Source organism: Aethalodelphis obliquidens, unplaced genomic scaffold, assembly GCF_003676395.1.
Source record: "Aethalodelphis obliquidens isolate GAN/ISIS:26980383/991018 unplaced genomic scaffold, ASM367639v1 scaffold83, whole genome shotgun sequence".
NCBI lineage: Eukaryota > Metazoa > Chordata > Mammalia > Artiodactyla > Delphinidae > Aethalodelphis > Aethalodelphis obliquidens.
Window position 1 is genome coordinate 4,473,850 of NW_020838027.1, and position 23,234 is coordinate 4,497,083.

Consider the following 23,234-nt stretch of genomic DNA (forward strand, 5'->3'; position numbering starts at 1 on the left):
AGAGATGGAGTGTCAGTCTGATGCCCTCAGCACTGGTCCAGCACCCTGTGTATTCCTGGCACCAGAGCTTGACACTGTCTGAGATCAGAATCAGGCTCTGTCATTTCTTAGCTGGTAAACGTGGGCACATTACTTTAATGGGGGTAATCATAATACTTACATGGTGAGGGTTAAATTCCTGAAACATCAGGATAGTTTGTGATACAAAGTAAGCCATTGTAACTATAAGCAGAAGCTTCATGTCTCTGTGTGTTTGAGAGCGAGAGACAGACAGACAGACAGACAGACAGAGAGAATGAGGAGGGGGCAATTGGCAAGTGGGAATAAATTGAGAGAGAAAAATCTGAAACCTATTGTTTCAGGATAAGAGTTAAAATTGCTTCATCAATGACAATTCTGACTTCTATCTTTTCACTTGGATTTAAGGTTTCTTGTGCCCACTGTTCATTTTTCTCCCTTAAATGCCTGTGGATTGGAAAACTCTTTTAGGAAAATGGAAGGAAAGTTGTATTGGGATTTTTCAATGTTTAGCTACAGAAAATAAAGTCTGAAAACAAGCTAGATGGAACCTCTACATGATGCTGGGAACCAATGAGGTGAAATGGAGGAGAAGGACGAAGAAAAGATGTGCTTCGAGTTTATCGTCTTAGAAGATGGTACCATTTAGTCCCCCTGGCAGCCCTTTTGTGGCTAAGCCCCTTGAGGCTCAGGGAGGGGGCGGGCTTCCCCCCCTCGCTGCCGGGGGTGCAGGGATGGATTGGATACAGACATTTGGGTTTCAAAGCCTGGCTGTTTCTCACTTTGCTATTCTGGATCGTAGAGATGGTGAGGGAGGGGAAGCTGTGGGTTCAGAAGTAGAGGAAGGGGTGAAAAAAATTTGAAAGTCAGATAAGGGGACTGCCCATCCCCCCCCAACCCTGGGTGTTAACTGAACCAGCAGGACCTGAGTTGCTCTGGGGGTCCCACAGACATGAGTGTGGTAGCTTGCTAACCACTGCTGGATGGGCTAATAGCTCCCAGAAAACGCAACTCACTTGGACAGCCATGAACAGAACACACAGGAGCCATCGTGTCGATCTAATATCACTAGACAGTTCAATCATCTACTGGCATAAAGAATACATTTTAAGCCACACATTAGAATGCGTGGGCTGCCAGGCGTCCATCAGGATGACAAACATTTATAATCAGATCATACGTCATGGTATCTCTTGGTCAAGAATTACCTGGATTAGTTACCAATCGCCGTGTGATAAAATCATCACAAACTTCGTGGCTCAGAGCAGCACCCAGCTATCACCTCACAGCTCCTGTGGGTTGGGAGCCCCTGCCTGGCTCAGCCGGGTCTGCTGTAAGGCTGCAGTCAGGGTGCTGGCCAGGGCTGGGTTCTCATCTGGGGTCGGCCGGGGTTACGTCTGCTCCAAGCTCGCGTGTTTGCTAACAGCGCTCAGTTCCGTCAAGTCTTCCAGACTGAGGAAGCACTCAGCTTTTTCTGGCTCTCGGTTGGGAGCTGCCCTCAGTGTCCTGCCATGTGACCTCTCCCTTTGGTGGCTTGATTCTTCAAAGCCAGCAAGACGGTGCATCTCCCAGCAAGATGGACACTACCCGCTTATGTAACGTAATGACACACACGTTGTCGTGCACATGCTGTCCTCTTTGTCATAGCCTGTTGGTTAGAAGGAGGTTTCAAGCCCACCCTCAGGGGAGGGGATTAGGGAGACTTGTGAATGCCGGGAGTCAGGCCTCATGGGGGCCCCTGAGAGTCTGTCCACCACATTGCCTTACATCTAGCACCAGGGCAGAGAGCAGTCATGGGAAGCTAAGTCCAGCGAGACTGGCCCAGGCCATGGCGTACCTCAGGACTTCTGCATTTTTCCTGGGGATAAAGGAGCAGGGGTCCTCCTCTGGTCCCTTCAGGAAGACTTCCTGAAGGAGGTAGGATTTCTGGCGCTGTCTGAGCGACAGGAGAGAAGCAGTTTGGTAGACGTCTGAGGAAGATTGTTTTATATGAATAGTTTGGGGGTGCGTTGAGATGGGAGTAGGAGGACTGAATGTACACTCTTTAAAAAGTGGTTCCAGGGCTTCCCTGGTGGCGCAGTGGTTGAGAGTCCGCCTGCCGATGCAGGGGACGCGGGTTCGTGCCCCGGTACGGGAAGATCCCACATGCCGTGGAGCGGCTGGGCCCGTGAGCCATGGCCGCTGAGCCTGCGCGTCCGGAGCCTGTGCTCCGCAATGAGAGAGGCCACAACAGTGAGAGGCCCGCGTACCGCAAAAAAGAAATTTAAAAAAAGTGGTTCCAGAGTGTTGTCTCTGAGTCAACAGGCTGTGCACTTTCCAGCCATGGGTCCAGCCTGCCCAGGCGATTTTGCTTTTTTCTTCTCTTGCAGGTGTGGCAATGCAGTGGGAGAATCAAGGTCTTGCCCTGTTCCCGGGTTGCCCACCTGGAGAGACACCACAAGCCCTACTCCTTGGACCTGAGTATTCTCTTGAAGCATAATGCCCTGAGAGTGGCTGAAAGCTGGATGGATGAGTACAAAGACATGGTCTACATGGCCTGGAACATACCTCTCCAGGTTCGTCCCGGACTTGAACAGAAGCAGAGATGGATGAAGAAGGAAGAGGTGGTGGTCACGGCGGGAGATGGGAAGGGATCAAGCAGAAGTACCATCCCAGCCCTAAAGAATTTAAGTCAAGTCCCGATAGGGTGAGAATAGTGACGTTAGCATTTGTGTCCCAGGACTAAGTTCCAGGCACTCATGACGCATCACAACGTACCTCTGGCCTAAGGCTTATTTTTATTATTTTAAGTTTTCAGATGAAGAAACTGAAGCACAGAGTGGAAAAGAAGTTGCTTAAGGTAATAAGGTCGTAAGAGCAGAGATAGGATTCAAACCAAGGAAACTTCTAGATTCCACGTCCTTCATCCGTCATCTATACTGGGGGATTCCTTGTGGGGCAGGGTTGGGCATGGATCCACTGTTTAAAGAGGACATAAACATGGCGGTTGGGGTGTGGGATGGTGGGAGCAGACATCGGAATCCTGTTGGATGCACGTGAACGAAGATGACTTTCTTGGCTAAGGTCACATCATTTGCCCTAGTCCTCGAGGCCGGCATGATGTGCCGTCTCTGTTCCCGAGCTGTGGCTCTGGGCTGAAGCATTCTTCCACTTTGATTGGCCACAGATACCACTTCTAGAGAATCTCCAAATCTTGGCCTTTTCTGGACATCATGAGGAATATTTTGTGTCTGGTTGATGTGAATATTATCTCCAACAGGAGCAGTCGGCATCAGCTTGCTAACGATGAGACGTAAACCCCGCTACGCAGGCCTTGCAAGTGCCTTTGCAACTAGCAGATATTCCTAGGGGTCAAGCTTCTTCCACTTTCCCTGGAAAACTATAAATGATTAAGGATATCTTACAGGGAATTAGGGAAACACTCAGTTCCCTCATGCGTTATCCATACCCTTTGGTGGAGTCAAGGGTGTTGCAAGGTACAGACATGTTCCATGTTTTATTTGCAGAGCTCTGGAATCGATTTTGGAGACGTTTCTCCCAGAATGGCATTTCAGAAGAAACTGAAATGCAAAACTTTTGACTGGTATCTGAAAAATGTTTATCCAGTCCTGAAGCCAGTCCACAGCACTGCGGGCTATGGAAGAGCAGGTTTCATGAAATTGCATTTCAGATTTTAAATGTTTGGATATAAAAGACCACGAGACCTGAATCATCTCATGACTGCCTGGGCAAGGGTTTCCAAAACCCATCCTCCCCGATTCCCTGCCTACCCCCAACTCCTTCCTCAACTTCTTACGCTTGAGCCCTCTAGTTTCCCTTCCTCTCTTGCTCCCCGGTCCCCATCTATTCCTCCTCTCCGCCTCTGGTTCCTTATTTTGCAAACCACAGCCCTTGCTCTGACCCTCACAGTTTCTCAGCCAGTCAGGGCGTGTGGCCTCACCCACCTGACTGCAAGTGTAGGAGCCCCTCCTTTATATATGGTCTGATGCTCTGAGGGGGTGCGTGTTCCCAGGAAGTGGGCATCACAGCAGAGCCTCACTTCAGCTTAGAAAGTAGCTGCTGGGATCCCAAATTCCCACTCCCTTTGGCATCCTTAGAGTACCGGGCAAAATGCCTGGGGAGGCTTGGGGACCCTCCTTCTCTGCCTCCTTCCAACAGTGTTGCCTTGTGTTTTGCTCCTTCAGATGAAAAACCCATTGGATGAAAGTGTCTGCCTGGACCAGGGAGCTATTCCAGGCAACAGCCGATCATGTATTACCTCCATCGGTACAGTTCCCAGGTATCTTCCCTGCCCGGCAGGGTGAGCCTGTTGTGGCTCACCCCCTGGTAGCCTTTGCCAGATTTGGACTTGGCGTTAGATGATGGGGAAGCAGGTGCTCAGCATCCCTGGTAATGGGTGAGGATGAAGCCTGAACCCGTGCTTGTCACTAAGCACTTCCAAGTTCATGTGAGCAGTCATTGCATTTCAGGTACAGGGAGGATAGGAAGAAAGGCTGTGCTCTGGCACATTCATTCTCCGTGGTCATATCTTCATCGAAAAAAACCTCCAGTCTCTTCCTTTTCCCCTCCTCCCACCGCCCCTTCTATCCACCCACTGCCCCTTGTATGCCCTGGAAGGTGGGCAGGTGATGCTACGTGTGGTTCCTTCCATAGAGAAGGAAACAGAGGGCTAGAGAAGAGAGAGGCTGAATGGAAGTCCCTCCATGGGGTAGGAGAGGTCTGGTACCACGTGGAGGGGGCACCCAGGGGACTTTTTCCGCCTATCACGCGACTTTGCACGTGGCCCTCACAGGAACTTTTTGAGGTCTGCAGGACAGATTGAATTTCCATTTGAGAAAAGAAAAAAATGGAGATACAGAAACAACCTATTTGTCCAAGCTCACTGAGCAAGGCGGTGAGAGACTGAGAATTTGAAAGGTTTCCTGACAACAACCCCTTAGCTGGGACTTATAATGACAGCTTCTGAAGTTCAGTTGTGTTGTTTTTGTTTTTGTTTTCAAAGATAAGCTCCCTCATCTATGCAGGAATTAATTCTATTGGAGCCTTTGTATGGAAGGAAGAAGGCTAGTGTCCCTCTCTCATGCCTGGTCTTTCTAGAATCAGCTGGGGACGAGGGGTGGTCAGAGAAGGGTGCAGAGGTCACACTGTTACCCACGAAAGTTCAGTGGTCCCCCCGTGGTGACTGGGTGTCTAGGGAACCAAGAGCAGTCTTTATGCCCTCTGTAATGTCAAGGGCATCCCCACTGAGTCTCCATGGCAAGTCCCCTTGTCCTCTTGCAGAATGTCTACTACCACCTAACTGGGGAAGTCTATGTGGGACCACTGATTGCTGAGACAGACATTGATGACTGCTGCCTGACACACCCTGGCAAAGGGGAGAAACCTACTTTACAGCCATGTTCCAAGGCAGTCAAAAATAGACTGCACATACACTGGGATTTTAAACCGGTGAGTCAAGTGTTGTTTTTTTTTAAAGATGGATATATTAAAATATAGTCTGAGAGGTTCCGATTTGATCTAGTAGTGTTTTAGAAAGATTAATTTTGTAGCAGTGTATAGGGAAAAGACTAGAAAATTTTCTAGTCTGGGCATGAAATCCTGAGTCTGTTGACTAAGGCGTGGTGGCCAAGGGGAAAAGATATTGGAATGTGTTGTAACTTAACAGTTAAGAGTTTGCCTTCAAATCCTAGTTCAGTCACTTTTAGCTATTTTCTTATCCTCTCTGAGACTCAGTTTCTTCATCTCTAAAGTGGAGATGATAGTTTCTCCTTTACGAGCCTGTGGAGATGATTAAATGGGATAATATATGTAAAGTATTTAGCATGGTGCCCGGCACATAGAAAACGTTCAATACTATTAGCTGTCGTGATTAGCCTTATTATTAATGATAATCAGAGAGTCTGGAACACTAGGATGAAATTCGACAGGCACTGATGTAAAAGCCCTGATTTAACATCATCATGAATTGACTGAGAACAGGGTGGAGGGAATCCAGCAGATGTCACATGACAGTGGCGTGAGGGACATGGCTGACCACGTCTACATGTGAATTAACTGTGTGTTGGAGCTGCATTCCTAAGCCACTTTGGCAGGAATGGGATGTCCTGAGGGAGAGAGGCGGGTAATGCTTTGTTTGTGAATGTATCTCGGAGCATCTTGGTGCTGTGTTAGCTTAGGTTCACATTGTAAGAGACATGGACAGTCTAACAGTAATTGCTCACTTAAAGCTAATAACCCCTTGAGGAATGCTATGGACTGTCTCCAGGAAAAGATATATAGGCACTATGTGAACAATTGTGCTAATGTTTTGCTGAAGTTTTTTTTTTTGTCTACGTTCATTAGAGATAACGGTCTGCAGTTTTTTTGTTTTTGTTTTGCTACTGTCTTCGTTTTTAGTATCAGGTTGATACTGGTCTCATAAAGTGCGTTGGGAAGTGTTCCTTCTTTCTGTTGATAAAATTAGTCATGTTGACAAATATTACAGAAGAGACCAATTTCTGGAAGAGATCGTCTTTCATTGGTGTTAGTCCCTCTTTAAATTTTTACCAGAATTCTTTAGGGAAACCATATGGACCTGGATTTTTTTTTTCAGAACCTTTTAAATTATGAGTTGAATTAAAAAAAAATGATATAGGGCTATTCAGATTATTTCGTCTTGATTGAGTTTGGTGGTTTATGGTTTCTGAGGAACTGTTCCACTTCTTCAAATTTATGAGTATAAAGTTATTTGTAGCATTTGATTCATTTACTTATTTTTATTTAGATATAATGGACATATAACATTATATTAATTTCAGGTGCACAGCATGATAACGTGATTTATATGTATATTGCGAAATAAGCTCCGCAGTAAGTCTCGTTAATGTTCATCATCACACACAGTTACAATGTTTTTTCTTGTGATGAGAACTTTAAAGGGGTTTTTCAATTTAATAAACTCCCTTAAACATACAGACTGTGTTTATAAATTTAATACATTAAATTTTCTTTTTTAAGAACTTCAATCATCTTGACTTTAAGCTGAATGATTTATTAAGTTCTGTTAAATGTTTCAAAAGTGTTTGCGATCCAGTAAATTTCAACATACAATCACAGACTTATTTAATTACACATTTTAAAATTGGTATCAAAAGGTTAATCTGTAAGACAGTTTTTCTTAAACATTGTAAGTACTTAAAAATAGTAAATGTACACAGAGTCTTTAGCAATTATTATGTGTTTGATTCCTTTCACATCTCAACTTTATCCTAAACCTCCAGATAGTACTTATGCTAAAGAAACAATGATGACATCCCAAACATTTTGAAGGTTGTCTTTCCAAAAGAATTTTGGAAGATCACTTACTTTCTTAGCGGGTTGAAGTTGCTGATAGAATAGACATCTTGGCTGGTGTGAGATCTGGAGCTGCGGGACATGCAGGGGAATTCAGCCCACCACTCTGATGTCCAGGCTGGGTCCCTTTGTATGATCACTATGTCAAGAATTCCAAAAGTTAAAGAGGGAGACACTCGTGTCGCTTAGGGTGCATTTCCTGATTTCAAGTCAGGTTTAAGTCCCTCCATTCCATCTCATCTCTTCCTACCCATCTTATCTCTTAGGACCACAGCTCTTTCAGATGTGAAAATGATGTTTGTTGGAATCTTGGGTCCCTTTTGTGCTCTGTTTTCTTTGTAGACACAAATCGCACATTCATTCTACTAAAAAGTTACCAAAGATGTTTCCCAGAACTGAGAGGGAGGGAAGGCTCGATAATTCCTTTGTTGTCTTCCAATTCCATGATTAATGTTTTGAGTCAACCAAAAGAGGTTCTGACCTCTGAAAACCACAGGAGAGATGGTGCCAGTGACTGAGAAGGGACTTGTTTGGAGAGAGGCCAGTTTGAGGTATCTGGACTCTCACATGAGGAGCACGGAGGGGAGAGGAGAGACAAAGCTGATATAATGGAGAATTTGAGTGACAGTCATTGTTCAGAAGTTTTCTGGATAGCGTGACAGCAGAGGATCTCTGGGAGAGGTCGTGAGAAGGAGGAAGCCACTCGTAGTTGGGTTTGAGAAGTGGCCAGGAAGAGATCCCTGAGGGATGGCCCTCACGCGTGCTGGAGGGCACAGCTCCAGAAAGGTCTGACACTAGCCAGAACCCCCAAATTGATTAGGCCCCCTTTTAAGGCGCTAATTCTCTCTCTCTCTTTTATCTTTTTTTAAATACATTTATTTATTTATTTATTTAGGCTGTGTTGGGTCTTCGTTTCTGCGCGGGCTTTCTCTAGTTGCGGCGAGTGGGGGCCGCTCTTCATCGCAGTGCGCGGGCCTCTCACTGTCGTGGCCTCTCTTGTTGCGGAGCACAGGCTCCAGACGCGCAGCCTCAGTAGCTGTGACTCACGGGCCCAGTTGCTCCGCGGCATGTGGGATCTTCCCAGACCAGGGCTCGAACCCGTGTCCCCTGCATTGGCAGGCAGATTCTCAACCACTGCACCACCAGGGAAGCCCGCTAATTCTAAGACAATATTTTAATTTAAGGAATAATATAGAATGTAGATCAAGAGTAATATAGAAAATATGTTAATAATTATTGCAAAATATTAGGAAAGATTAAATGTCCAAAAGTAGGGGAGATTTTTGTTCATCCCTTGAACTGAATATTATATAGTCATTCAAATGATATTCTCAAAAAGTGTGTTTTCTAAAAAGTGAATGACACTGGAAAATGCACGTGATACTATGTTAAGTTTCAAAAACAGGGCATAGCAGCCAGATAGACAATGTTGTCTTAAGCTAAGAAAACGAGCACATATTCATTTTGTACAAGAGAAAAAGAATCAAAAACTCATTTCAACAGTGGCAGGCCATGCCCCTGCAATAAAAACCAAACCGAAAATGTACAAGACCCAGATGAACACAGGTAAGAGAATCCAGGGGGGAGAGTCTGAAGACAGGTAAGGAATATTGCCAAAGTACATGTCACATGGAAGTGGAGAGAAAATAGAAAAAAAAAAGACCATTGATTTTATCTGCAAGGTCACAATAAATTGTAATTGCCAATATTTACTGATCACATGTTACGTACCAGATATTGGATTCAGCATTACCTAATTTAGTCCTTACTCAAATCTTATGAGAAGTATCACCATTAGCTCTACTTTACCTATGAAGTAACTAAAACACAGAGAAGTCGAATAATATTCCAAGGTCACAGAGCATAGTAAATATCCAGGGTTCAAACACAGGATCTTATCCTCTGTTTTTGCCTCACTGCTTGGGAAGTTTGATTCTGAAAGGGAGAAAAACACTGAATCCTGGTTGAAAAAGATGATAGAGTTAAGGAACATTTTTTCACCTCGAATATTTGGACATTTGGATGTATTTAAAGTCATAGAAAAGGGATCTGCCAAGAGGGAGAAATAAGAGAAGGATGTTAGACAGGAAGGGTGTTTGTTTCTCTGGCATCGAGGATGGCTGGGCTCCAAGCACAGGGGGCCGATAGTAGAGACAGAGGCAGGGCAGCTCCTTTGAGACCACCCCTGAGCAGTACCCCGAGATTGCTCATGGCATTGGGGAGGGGCTAGATTGGCTGGGAGCAAGGTCTTCTTGACAAAGGGAAAAATAAAGGCATTTAGTGAAAGTGAGGGACAAGGGCTGGGGCAGAAAGAAACAGCATGCTAAGGAGGCTTGGAAGAGCAACCCTACGGAGTAAGCCAAGTTCTGAGGCCAGACTGCTCGAAGCACTTTTTAGGGGCCAGGCCTGCTCAGTTGGTGGACCCTCTCCAGGAGCAATCTGTGGTCTGGGAATGGGGCCCAGAGAAAGGAGCGGTGGGAGTGATGCGGGCAGTTCAAGAATAGGAGAGCATAATTCCAAAAGAGTCATGTACCACAATGTTCATTGCAGCTCTATTTACAATAGCCAGGACGTGGAAGCAACCTAAGTGTCCATCGACAGATGAATGGATAAAGAAGATGTGGCACGTATATACAGTGGAATATTACTCAGTCATAAAAAGAAACAAAACTGAGTTATTTGTAGTGAGGTGGGTGGACCTAGAGTCTGTCATACAGAGTGAAGTAAGTCAGAAAGAGAAAAACAAATACCGTATGCTAACACATATATATGGAATCTAAAAAAAAAAAAAAAGGTTCTGAAGAACCTAGGGGCAGGACAGGAATAAAGATGCAGATGTAGAGAATGGAGTTGAGGACACGGGGAGGGGGAAGAGTAAGCTGGGACGAAGTGAGAGAGTAGTGTTGACACATATACACACCAAATGTAAAATAGATAGCTAGTGGGAAGCAGCCGCATAGCACAGGGAGATCAGCTCGGTGCTTTGTGACCACCTAGAGGGGGCGGGATAGGGAGGGTGGGAGGGAGACGCAAGAGGGAGCAGATATGGGGATAAATGTATACATATAGCTGATTCACTTTGTTATAAAGCAGGAACTAACACACCATTGTAAAGCAATTATACTCCAATAAAGATGTTAAAAAAAGTACAGAAGAATAGGAGGACAGCCCTGAATGACCGACGCTGGATGGATGTACCCAGGGAGGTGGGAGGTGGTGGACAGAGGGAGTCCAGGGTGGCCAGGGATGGGGGCAGGTGAGGTTGGGGGAGCAGGGTTGGTGGGGGCCGTTGGCGATTGGAAGAGATGAGAGGAAGGGAGGTGGGGTCAGAGAGGGAGCAGAGATTTGGATGTAGAGCTGCAGCCCTGCTTGGTGTCAAGCAAGCACGAGGTGGGGAGAGGTCATCGAGGAGGAGCAGTGAGATCCGGGCTTCTCACCAGACATCCACATGGATGCTGTGAACTCTGAGGGTAAAGGGGACCACTTCACCCAGATACTAAGGTAGACTCCTGCAAAGGGGTGGAGAGGGGCATGGGGAGGGAAGAGTTAGGAGAATGGAACAGGACAGATGGCATGACCATCAGTGTCAAGGTGAGCAGATAAGGAGCAAAGAGGCCGGGGGCGTTGCAGGTGACACAAGGGAGCACAGAGAAGGATGCCCTCCCTCCCCCGTTCCCCGTTAGGATGGGGAGAGATGGAGATGAACTAATATATACTGCACATCTTCCATGTTAGGTACAGAGCTCAATAAATATTAACCCCAACGTTAACCCCGATATCAACTCTAGACCCATGTTAGAGATGAGGAAATTGAGACTTAGGATAGGTAATTTGCCCACATCTCTCTCTTCACAGTGGAGCAGAGATCCAACCCAGACTCTTTGGCTTTAACGCCCTTAATGTTTCCAGCAGTAAACCTTGGTGAAGCTCCCACAACAGAGAAAACAGGTGGAGAAAACAGGTGGAGAAAATAGGCTGAGAGTCCTGAACAGAGCTTATACTCCAGTCCCACCACTGGAGTCCCTTGCTGAGGAGGCGGTGGGGTGAGGGAGAGTTCTGATGGATTTCACGGGCTCAGGGATGAAGACGTAGAAAGGAGGTCGAGTGGAGAAGGGCCACGGCTCTTCAAGCTGCACCCTGTCTTGCCAGCCATGCTGACCTGATGCTTCCAGCTCAGGAGATACGGATGAGAACATAGGAACCCAGCACAGCATTTTTACTCCCGGGTCTGGGGTTAGTTTGCGGTGGGACTAGGAGAGAAAGCACCGGGTGATCTAACTCAGCACTCGGCTTCGTTTCTCCACTGGATGACTCGCAGAGGATTGAGGGAGCCCTTGGGCTTTTCTCTGAGCACAGCAGGGAGATGATGCTCTACCAGGGCACTTCAATACCTTCAGTTCTTCTCCTTCCATCCAGGGAAGAGCCGTCCTAAACAGAACCACCGAACGGTGTCTGGAGACAAAGAGGTACACTTCAGGCGGCTACATGTTTGCTCTGCAGACCTGCACCACACACGTGTGGACGCTCCAGTACACGGTCGGAAACTGGGGGTCAAACCAACGCCCAGTGATCCTCAGAGAGCCTGGGTTCTTGCCACAGGAATGGGCTCTGCCCCCAGTGCTGCTCGAAGTGGAGGAGAGGGAGAGAAAGAAGGTGTGTGTGTGTGTGTGTGTGTGTTCACTGTGACTTCAGCCAGGACTGTCCTGAAAGGTGCAACAAATCGACCCGTAATCTTAAAAAAAAAATCCCTCCATCCATCCCCTCACAGCAGCTTTCTTCGGATTATCCCATCTCTCCCATAACAGAGACTCCAGGGGCTGAGGATAGGAGAGAACACACCTAACGGACCACTCCCACTCTGCCTGGTACATGAGAATGGCGGAAAAATCCAAGTCCTTCCAAGTCTTTCTCTAAGGAGCTTATAACATTTAATAGACTTGATTAACTGTTTCCTTCTACCATCCCTGAAAAATATGGAGAAAATGAGGCTTGAAACAGAGAGGCATCACTTGTTGGGAAACAAAGAAGGGATTGTAGGTAAATACTAAAGACCAGGGGTCCTTACTGCTGCCCACTGGATAAATCCTTTCCTATAAGTGCTGAGTTAGGAGGGTCTGTCTAGGGATGCCAGCTTTGGCAAGGTCTTAGGGGCTGGTGGGCGCGAGCATCACGGTGGGAGAGGAAGTAGGATGACCCTGTGTGCGCTGTGTTGTTGGGTTCACCTTTCAAGTATGTCCTTTCTCCAGAGGGTCACCTTTTCCTCTTAGTTTCACGTCAGGGTTACTTGGGTATGATTCTGGGAATGACCAGCCTTCCCTTAAGCATTAGGCAGACAAGACACTGATAATTTAGTGCAGAATTAAATCAGCTAAGAGTTTTTCAAATAAGAAATGTACAAGTCATAAATATACAGCTTGATAAAATTTTCGCAGTGACCACGCCCATATCAAGGACTAAAGCGTCACCACAATTTAAGATTTTATGGTGCAAAAATTAAGGAAGAGGATAAATGTTAAGCAAATGTACAACTTCTAGCTTCTGCCCAGCATTCACAGCCATGTTTTAATAAAAGCATGTGCCCAACAGAAAACCGGGCAAAAGACACTAATATTGCTAATATTCTTAAGCAAAAGAAAAAATGTTTAACCTCGCTCATAGAGTAATGCAAATTTAAACTGTACTGAGATCAGTCCTCAGTTAACTTGGTGAAAATTAAAAAATATGACGGCACATCCTGGTTGGCAGGGCTGTGGGAAACAGGCAATCTCATACTTTGATGGTAGGGATGCAAACTGGTACAGTCCTTTCGGGAGGGATATCTGGCAATAGCTAAAAATACTATATGTGCATTTTCTATTTGTGCCAGTAATTCCACCTCTAGGTATTTACAGCTCCATAAACAAGAAAATACTTACGTACAAAATAATTCTTTGCAGTATTGATTGTAATTGTAAAATGTTGGAAACAGACCGTAGGCTCAAATATCAGAGAGTGGTCCACCCAATGGGGTGCAGCCATAAAAAAGAACGAGGACCATTTTTTGAATGGATATGGAGTGATTTCCAGTGTGAAAGAAGAAAAACAGTCTAGAGTATGGGTTTTTAGGTAAGAAATGAGGGGAAAAATACATGTATCTGTTCATTTCTGGTTAATCTGCATGATAAACCAGAAACTAATGAGATTGGTTACAAATGGGTGGTGGTGGCTGGAAATAGGGTAGAAAGGATTGGCTATAGGAACAGGATAGAAGGGGTGTGGCAGGGGAGTGACACTTTTCAAACTACAATTATAATTGTAGCCTTTTAGAACCACATTATATTTCATATGCTCAAAACACACATACGGTAAAATCAAAAAGGTTAGAGGAAACCCCAAATGGAGTACAAATAAAAACAAGTGAACTTAACTATATTTTGATATTTTAACTGAATGCACATACCCTCTGAGAACACTTAGCATCTAGCATCCAGATCTTGGTTTCTTAATATTTTCCAGTAAAAGGAGTTAGGGCTCCCTGGAGAAATAGCTGATTGTAGGGCTTGGGGACTGGGACATTTTCCCATATTGGGAAATAAAGAACTTCTCAAAGAATGATGGGAACAAGTCATAGACTGCAGCAGCCAGGTTCCAGGGGCTCCCACTGGCCAAATCTAAGACAACTTGAGCATTAAACTAAACGGTGATTTTATTATATAGACTATAAGCCATAGAATAAAATAAGAATCCATGAGTCCATACCAATGAGTGATTGGATAAATGGATGGATAATAGATGGACGAATAAATGAATGAAAGGGGGCAAAGGTGAAGCTCTTTCTGATAGTAGAAAGCCAACTAATAAATGTAGGAGAAATTATGGAATTAGAAATTTATTTGGCAACCCCCATAATTAAAATTGTTTCAGGCAAGAATTACCAATGGATGTTAACACTAGGGGGTGATGAGAAACAGGATACATACAGAGTATCAAAGTAACTCCCCCAAAGATATTCATTAACTACAAAGGGAAAATAATAATTTCGTGGTGGAGAAACCGGGCAGACACCATCTTAACAAGATGGTCAGTATTAACATCATCAGTTACAGCAAAAATGGATATCATGTGCCTCCTGATATGACGCTCCCAGAAGAGTACATCATTTCTGTGGTATTCCTGCCCACAGTATAGAACCTGAATCTATAATCTTGAGGAAATACCAGTGAAACCCAAACTGAGGGACATTCTTCAAGATAAATGGTCTTTATGCTTCATAAACGTCAGTCATAAAAAAAGACAGACTGAGGAACTGCCTCAGAGTAAAGGAGATTAAAGAGACAGGACAGGCGTCCCGACTTACCTCTCGTGTTTGCACTGCCGCTTCTCTTGAATTCTGGCACTTTTTTCAAGAGAGATGTGCCTGAGGCTGTGGTCATGTATCCTGGGCCTGGTGGTCCCTTTGCTCCAGGCCCCAACCTAAACATCCCAGCCTCGAACATCCCAGCCTCGAACATCCCAATGCTCTTCAGAACAAGCGCCTTCCTCATTTGTGCCAAACCTAAGAGCTAAAGGGCTGAGGGCTGGGTCGTAACAAATTGAGATTCTAGAAGTTCTAAATTTAATCTCTTATAGAGTCCTTTTATGTTCCTTGTAATCCATTTTTACAATAGGAAATGTCCTTTTAGCTAATTTTCTAATTTTAAGGAAACTTGCAAAGTCCTTTTAGAGAGATTAAGTGAAACAGAGTTAGGCCAGTAATGTCCTGGTGAAAATTATCACTAGGATTGGTGAATAAATCACCTTCTCATGACTTTAAGTTGTTATAATTTTAAAAACACAGTTTTTTTTTTTCCTGCAAACATTTTGATAAGTGTAGTTTCAAGGAACAAACCTGTCTCAAGATTTCAAGTCTACTGTCCATGGAACTATAAAAATCAAATCTCTCAATATTACCAGAAAGGTGTTTGGCCTTCTTAACAAAAAGTCCTAGGCAGAAACTCAACTTTATGACAACAAGATAAGAAATAGGTGTAGTTTTCACTTTAATTGATGTAAGAGGTTGTGTCAATATTCCCAATACTTTCCTGCTTTCTCTGACAAGCCATTACCGTAAGGGCAGGACTTGTCTTTTCCAAGTACCTTGTCAATGTTCTTCATTCTTTAAAGGTTCTTCATTAACTCCTAAATGAGGCCGGTGCTTTCTGTCTCCAGTATAGTTCCTCGCCAAGGCTAAATTGCAGAGGACGGGCTTATGTTTTCCAGTTTTCACAGGTGCTTTGTCCTGAGGCTGGCTGTAACCCCCAAGTCCCAGCTTCTGCCCCCAACCCCCATCAAGCTCTCTACTTCCCCTCCAGGGGCCCTGCCGGTGGGCCTTCCCCACCAGGCTTGCAGCTCATCTTGACTAGTGTTTTCATGTGAGAATTCTTTCCCAGCATTGCTTGGGAAATTTCTGTGTTTTTCCAAATTTCAAATTTCAAGAAAAAACCCAGTTGAAAAGTTAGGAAAACAAGAAAAAAACTCTATAATTCTCCTGCAAGAATTAAAGCTTTATAAGTGACATAGAGATGTTACTGATTTGAAGGAATCCATTGAAGTGCAATGGAATGTGAGTGCAGGAACCACTGACACACAGAGTCCAAGGTTAAGGGTGATAGTTTCTGAGACCAGGACAGGAACACTCAGGAGAAAAGCAGTGATGATCTAACCAGTTTGCCATCCATAAGCTATAGCTATGTTGTGAGTGTCTGTGACCTGCCTGTCTCTAATGGTGAGTAATTGTTGCAAATAAAATAATAATGAATGAATTTTACTAATTTCTGATACATTTTTATGCACTGTGTACTTTATACAAATCTTGGAATGGTGTTCCAAGAAATAATAAATTTGGGGAGCAAAATATGTCTTGAGCAATTTCAACGTATGATTCTGACTAGCGCTGTTAACCTCTCACTAGGAGATCTGAATGTTACATTATTTAAATAATACACAGTAATGTTTGCTAGTGTTTGAATATTTGCTAAGACTATAGTTTTCATAAATATGACTAAGCTTAATATTTCTTCTTTATTATACAGCTTTTTAGATATCCATGAGTAAAGAGTATAATTAATTTTAGAAACACTTAAAGAATAACTTATGATTTGGGGAATTCCTGAAAATTCTCAAGAGTTCTAATTTTTGTTCCTGAAACCCAAAGATAGTATCTGTTGGTAAACTACTTTAACCTTGCTGGAACCTACAGGGGGTCTCCCCCAATGTATCGCCCTGGGTTTTCCATTAAGCAATCAAACAAGTTTCTTTCAGGATTTCCTCATAAAACCTTTGTCCTTTTTTTCTTTTTTGCCAAAAATTTTAAAGCCACTTCATTGAGGTATGAATGACATGTACACAATTAATGCGCACAATTTAACGAGTTTGGCGTAAGTATAACCCGGGAAACCATCACTACCTTCAAGGCTACAGACATCCATTACCTCCCAAGGTTTTCTTTTGCCATGAATATTATTGATATTGTTATTATTACTAGCACACTCACCATAAGATGTTTCCTCTTAGGAAAATTTTAAGTATAAGATACAGAATTGTAAGCTATAGGTACTAGACTGTATAGTTGATCCCCAGAACTTATTCATCTTGCATAATTAAAACTTTATACCCTTTGACCATTATTTCCCTATTTCCTCCTTCTCCGACCCTGGTAACTGCTGTTCTATTCTCTGCCTCTATGCATCTGACTATTTTTAGATTCCATATGTAAATGAGATCATATGTCCTTCTGTGTCTGGCTTATCTCACTTAGCATAATGTCATCCGGGTCTATCCATGTTGTCACACATTTGCCAAGCTTTTAAAATTGCCTTTGACAAACAAGTTTCCCAGTGGTCTTTTCTTCTCAAGTCTGTGTGTACCTGGGCTGTGGTTGGCCGGGAGAGCTATGGCTGCGTGGACAGCAGCTTAGACACAGTGTGTGGAGGGCTCCTGCTGGGGCACAGTGGTTCTCACGATTATAAGTATCTTCAACAATTTGTTCCCAGTGACTTTTTAATCAAGAGCTTCTCTCAAGGGCAGGAGAGTTCTGCTGAAGGTGGAGTAAAGTGTACTTCCCCACTTTCCTCTGATCTGTGGGGGAAAGGTCAAACTCTAGGACCATGGGTTACGACGACGGTGGCAAGAAGAGGAATCTGTAAGTAGCACCAAGATCCAGCATCATAATCTGGGGAACCCCTTTCTTCCAAAAGTCCCACCCCAAACCCCATCATGGAACCCCTTCACCACCTGCTGGGGTCTTTCTGCACAGATTTGCAGAGGGTGCAGCAGAGGTGCCACAGATTCTGTGAAGAGGCTCTAGGACAGATGCTCTGCTTCCTAAGCCATGGGTCCTGCCACTCTCATGAGGGCTTCCCTTCCCCAGTTGGAACCAGACACTGGGTCCTGGGAGGGCTACTGCTCTGGGGACTGGCTACCTGCCGAGCCTTGCTTTGCTGCACTGGGCTAGGACACTGCACTTCCGGAGTTGCCCATCATGGCTTAGGGAACAGGGAAGATAGACTGAAGGGGCAGAAAGGAATTGACTCGGGGGCAAAAGGGGTGGCCACTGCACAGCCAATTTGGGTGATGGAGGACCCTGCGGGACGGATGTGGCTGTGTGGGTACCAGCAGGGTTAACAGGGCAGCAGATCTTGCAGGGTGATGGAAGTGGCGGGGTGGTCAGGGGGCTAGTCTTGCCTGCAGTAGCTGCTGCAGGAGGCCCCGTGGTGCTGGGTAGCCCTCAGGGAGCTCTGGAAAAGGCAGGTAGTGAAATGTTGGCAGCTGAGCCTGGGGATTGGCCAAGCAGGAATGTGTGAAAGAGCCAGGAGAAGGGGCCTCTCATTGTGGCTGCCTCTGCCCTTAGTCCCTTCCTGCAGGAGGACTCTGGCTTTCTCAATGTGCCTGAGGTTTTCCAGTCTCCATCCTCAGATGTTAGGACCTTTGCATCTGGGATGAACTCAGCTCCAGGGGAGCAGGCACTGGCTCTATTGATCAATGGCAACCCTGCTCGTGTGCATTTTCTGTTCAGTCTAGAGGGAACAATAGGGGGTCTTTACTCATGAACACTTTGCCCAGCAGACCTTTTTTTTTTTTTTTTTGTACGTGGGCCTCACTGTTGTGGCCTCTCCCGTTGCGGAGCACAGGCTCCGGATGCGCAGGCTCAGCGGCCATGGCTCACGGGCCCAGCCGCTCCGCGGCACGTGGGATCCTCCCAGACCGGGGCACGAACCCGCGTCCCCTGCATCGGCAGGCGGACTCTCAACCACTGCACCACCAGGGAAGCCCCCCAACAGACCTTTAATCACAGACAGGCTGTTTTCCACGGAGGACTCTTCTTTGGATCCTACCCCAGCCCTTAGGGGGCTGAGAAGAACTCTCCAAAGGGAATAATGTCCCCACGTATGAGACTCACCTTTCTCCCTTGAACACTCTGGGATCAGGGAAGATTTCTTAAGGCTGTAATAAGAGACACCCCTAAAAAGTGAAGGCATCTCTTTTACCTCCCCCCTACCAGTGTGAACTCCCTGTAGCCAAGTTTTCTTAGAGAGAGAGGGAGGTTTCAGCTGTCCTGGGCTACATCCAGAGCCATGGCAGAAGCAGGTCCACTGATACTGATCAGAACCACTCTCCAAGTGAGAATCGATGGCCAGCACAGCAGCTCCCTGGCCATCTCGAGGGTTTCTAAACATCCTGCTTATGTACAGAGAGGTTTGAAAAAATAAAAGCAGTCCAGGACCGGTTCCACTTGGAACAGCCAAGGCCCCTGGGGGAGCGGTGGTGCTGGCTGTGGCTGGGTTGGGCCTCTTTGGGCAAATAGACCCGCTGGCCGGTCACTAACGGAGTGCAATGTGGTAGAATAAACAGGCAACTGTTCTGAAATCCAGCTTGCCCTGGCCCCAGGCTGGAGTGGTCTGGCAAGCCCAGCAGGGGAGAGACTTCATCTCAGACAGGCTTTGAATAAGTGTACCCAGTTGAGCTCTTCGCCAGGACTCTTGTCTGTCTCCACTCCATCCTTAGATCCTTCTGGCTCCAGAGGATATCAAAGGTTCCTGCTTTTCTTGGCCAGAGGCCTCAGAGAGAGAGATTTGTAAGAGTCTTTTCATTACGGGCTCTTGGTTACTGGAATTTGAAAATCTGGCTGTGAACACTTACACTAGGCCAACTGTTGGCACCAGTGTGAAAACAAGGATCAACTTCCACCGTCAAATCCCTTTGAGTCAAATACGGAAAAACTCGACCTGGCAGTGCTTTCCCCTGAAATAGCAGCAAGAAGAGAGACAAATAACCCAAGTTTAATAAGAGAAAACTTTAGGCTGAATCAGGCATTCGCTTGTACTCGTGTTCTAATAAGTAATACCTTCAACTTGAGAAAACTTTAGACTGAGTCAGGCATTCGCTTGTACTCGTGTTCTAATAAGTAATACCTTCAACTTTGTCATCACTTCTGATATTTGTGATTATAAATGACCTCTAGACAGGGGATGCAAGTCAGCTCTGAAGCCACAGCTGGAATAAAAGAAACCAGTGTATTAGAAGTCCTTGCGTGACTGGTTCAAGATGGCGATGCCGGAAGATGCTGAACTCCCCTCCTCCCATGAATACACTGAGTCTAGGTACACATGGAACCATTTCCTTTTAAAAATCCTAAAGGCTGGTCGAGTGATAACGTCACATTGGGCAAACAAGAAAACCACATCGAGGCAGGTAGGAGAGGCTGGGACACAATCTCGCACAAACCCTACCCCTGGTGTGCATCTCACAGCCAGGAGGGAACTCGGAACCCAGAGTTCCTCCCTGAGGAATGAGGGGTTTTGACCCCACATCAGGCATCCTGACATGTGGAACGCATGAACCCCCCAAAACCTCTGGCTTTGAAAACCCACGGGTCTTGGGTCCTGACACCCACAAGACTAACAATCTGTGAACTGGCTCTTAAAGGACTCCCACACTTAGACTTGCCCATCCCAGGGCCCAGCTCAGAGCAGCCCATTGCCTCCAGACTTAAAGGAAGAACACTCCCCTGCTTATATTAAAGCATTGGCTGGAGGGGCCGGCACCTAATTTAGCATTGCGTCTAGGAGTCTGCTGGAACGCTCTCCAAGATGCAGATGGGTGGGTGCGGTCTTCCTCACTCCCTTTGCTGGGCTGCCCGAACATCAGTGTCTCCAGGATGGATGCTTTTGCACACGTCCATGCCCCAATTTTTGTGGCTGCTGCCTGGGGCACACCTCTTGATCACCTGGCCCTGGAGGCCAAGGGACTGTAATAATCGGTGTCACCAGAAAGGAGCTCACAACCCAGGCCGGCACCCTGATTTTTGTGACTGATGCCAGGGCCCTCCTCCACACGACCTGGCGGCCAGTGGGGCTTCCACTCTTGGGTCCCCCGGGATGGTGACCGACAGAGAAAGAGTTCTTAAACAGCTGCCACCCCCAGAGCACAGCAAGAGGCAACAGGCCCCTTGGCGCTTGGAGGCCTATCAGCTGATTATTATAACTACAGCCAGAGGAGCAGCCTTCTGATTAAACACACAGCTAAGGGCTGACTGTCAACCTTTCCTGAGACCTCGGAGGGTGACGTTGTCTTTGCACTCATCCTCTGCTGTGCTCCAGAGGCCAGCGTCTCCTGCAGGGGAGCTTTGCATGCACCCAGCGCCCTGGTTTCTGTGCCTGGAATCTCGGATTTTGCAGTAGCCACCCAGGGTCTGCCCCTAGACCACCTGGCTCTCGTGGCCAGGGGGCTTGTGTTCCTGAGTCCCATGGGACTGTGGTGGTTGAAGAGATGATTCTCAGCAGGCTACCACCCCCAGGGTACTCAGGCTGTGGACTGAGGCACACACCCCAGTCTTTCTGTGAAGAAGGACTATTTGCGTGTCCTTTGGCCTGAAAGGCAGTTTTCAGGTCTGACACATTTAGAGGCCTGTGGAACCGCTCTCAAGGAATGTAGGCTGTGGGTGCCGTCCTGGCTCTCTTCCTCTGCTTTGCTGCAGCTCACAGGTATCACCCAGAAGAGAGTTTATACGCTCATCTTGAGCCCTGATATCTGTGACTGCCGCACAGGGGACACCTCCAGACCACCTGGACCTGCTGGACAGTGAGGCTTATGCTTGTGGTCCCAGAAGACTGTGTGTATTTGCATATGTTTAAAAGCTGATGCCTGAGGGTCTGGTTTCCAGTTAGCCTGGATCTAGGTGGTGACTGAGATCCTCCCCTTTGGGACACTCACAGGTCTGGCACACCCTCAACTACTGGGAGCTATTAAAAATATAACAGGCTGCTTGGCCAAGCACAGAGGCTTAAAAGACAACCAGGAGTTGAGGCAGGGCTGAAGGAAAATGTTCATCTCTTACATGAGACCACTCCTTCAAGACTGGAAGGGGTGGTTGTTTCATCTACTGTATAGAAACCAACACAGAGGAAGCAAAACGAAGAAACAGAGGAATGTGTTCCAAATGAAAGGACAAGATAAAACCTCAGAGGGAAAAGAAACCTTAATGAAGTGGAGATAAGTAATTTATCTGATAAAGAGTTCAAAGTAATGGTCATGAATATTCTCCCTGAACTGGGGAGAAGAATGGATGAACACAGTGAGAACTTCAACAAAGAGACTGAAGATATACAAAAGTACCAAATAGAAGTCACAGAGTTGAAGAACTCAATAACTAAACTGAATAAATACCCTATAGGGGTGCAAAAGCAGACTAGATGAAGCAGAAGAAAGGATCGGTGGACTTGAAGACAAGATGGTGGAACTCACCCAATCAGAGCAGCGAAAAGAAAAAAAGAATGAAAAAAAGAGAAAATAGCTTAAGGGACTTATGGGACAACATCAGATGGAAACCGAAAGAAAGCTGGAGTAGCTATACTTACATCAGACAAAATAGACTTTAAAACAAAGACTGTAATAAGAGACAAAGAAAGGGCATTACATAATAACAAAAGGGTCAATCCAACATGAAGATACAATATTTGTAAATATTTATGCACCCAACATAGAGGCACCTAAATATAAAAAACAAATATCAGATCTAAAGGGAGAAATAGACAACAATACAATAATAGTAGGGGATTTTAACACCCAACTTACATCAACTGATAGATCACCAAAACAGAAAATTGATAAGGAAACATCAGCCTTAAAGGACACATCAGACCAGATGGACTTAACAGATATTTACAGAATATTCCATCCAAAAGCAACAGAATACGTATTCTTCTCACGTGACAGAACATTTTCTGAGATAGATCATATATTAGGTCACAAAGCAAGTCTTAATCAACTTAAGAGGATTAAAAATATATCAAACATCTTTTCTGACAACAGTATGAACCTAGAAATTAATCACACAAAGTCAACTGGAAAATTCACAAACGTGTGGAGATTAAACAACATGCTACTGAACAAGCAATTGTTCAAAGGAGAAATCAAAAGAGAAATAAAAAAATACCTTGAGACAAATGAAAATGGAAATATAACATACCAAAATTTATGGGATGCAGCAAAAACAGTTCTAAGAGAGAAGCTCATAGTGATAAATATCTACCTCAAGAAACAAGAAATGTCTCAAACAACCTAACTTTACACCTCAAGGAACTAGAAAAAGAAGAACAAACAAAGCCCAAAATTAGTAGAAGGCAGGAAATAACAAAGATTAGGGCAGAAATAAATGAATCAGAGACTAAAAAGGTAATAGAAAAGATCAAAGAAACTAAAGAGACTAAAAAGATAATAGAAAAGATCAAAGAAACTAAGAGCTGCTTCTTTGAAAAGATCAAAATTGACAAACCTTCAGCTAGACTCACCAAGAAAAAAAAGAGAGAAGACTCAAATAAATAAAATCAGAGATGAAAAAGGAGATTTTTTTTTTTTTTTTTTTTTTT

The 23,234-nt window shown here is 45.2% G+C and overlaps 1 protein-coding gene across 1 annotated transcript in view; it reads left to right on the forward strand.

Annotated features, from left to right (window-relative positions):
- The first annotated feature begins 601 nt into the window (after positions 1-601).
- GALNT8 (polypeptide N-acetylgalactosaminyltransferase 8) overlaps positions 602-23,234 on the forward strand; it is a 74,926-nt gene continuing 52,293 nt past the window's right edge. Inside the window, 7 exon segments of the mRNA XM_027093183.1 lie at positions 602-656; positions 821-825; positions 2,388-2,573; positions 3,525-3,662; positions 4,203-4,257; positions 4,260-4,297; positions 5,299-5,466. Coding sequence (XP_026948984.1) covers positions 602-656; positions 821-825; positions 2,388-2,573; positions 3,525-3,662; positions 4,203-4,257; positions 4,260-4,297; positions 5,299-5,466 — 645 coding nt within the window.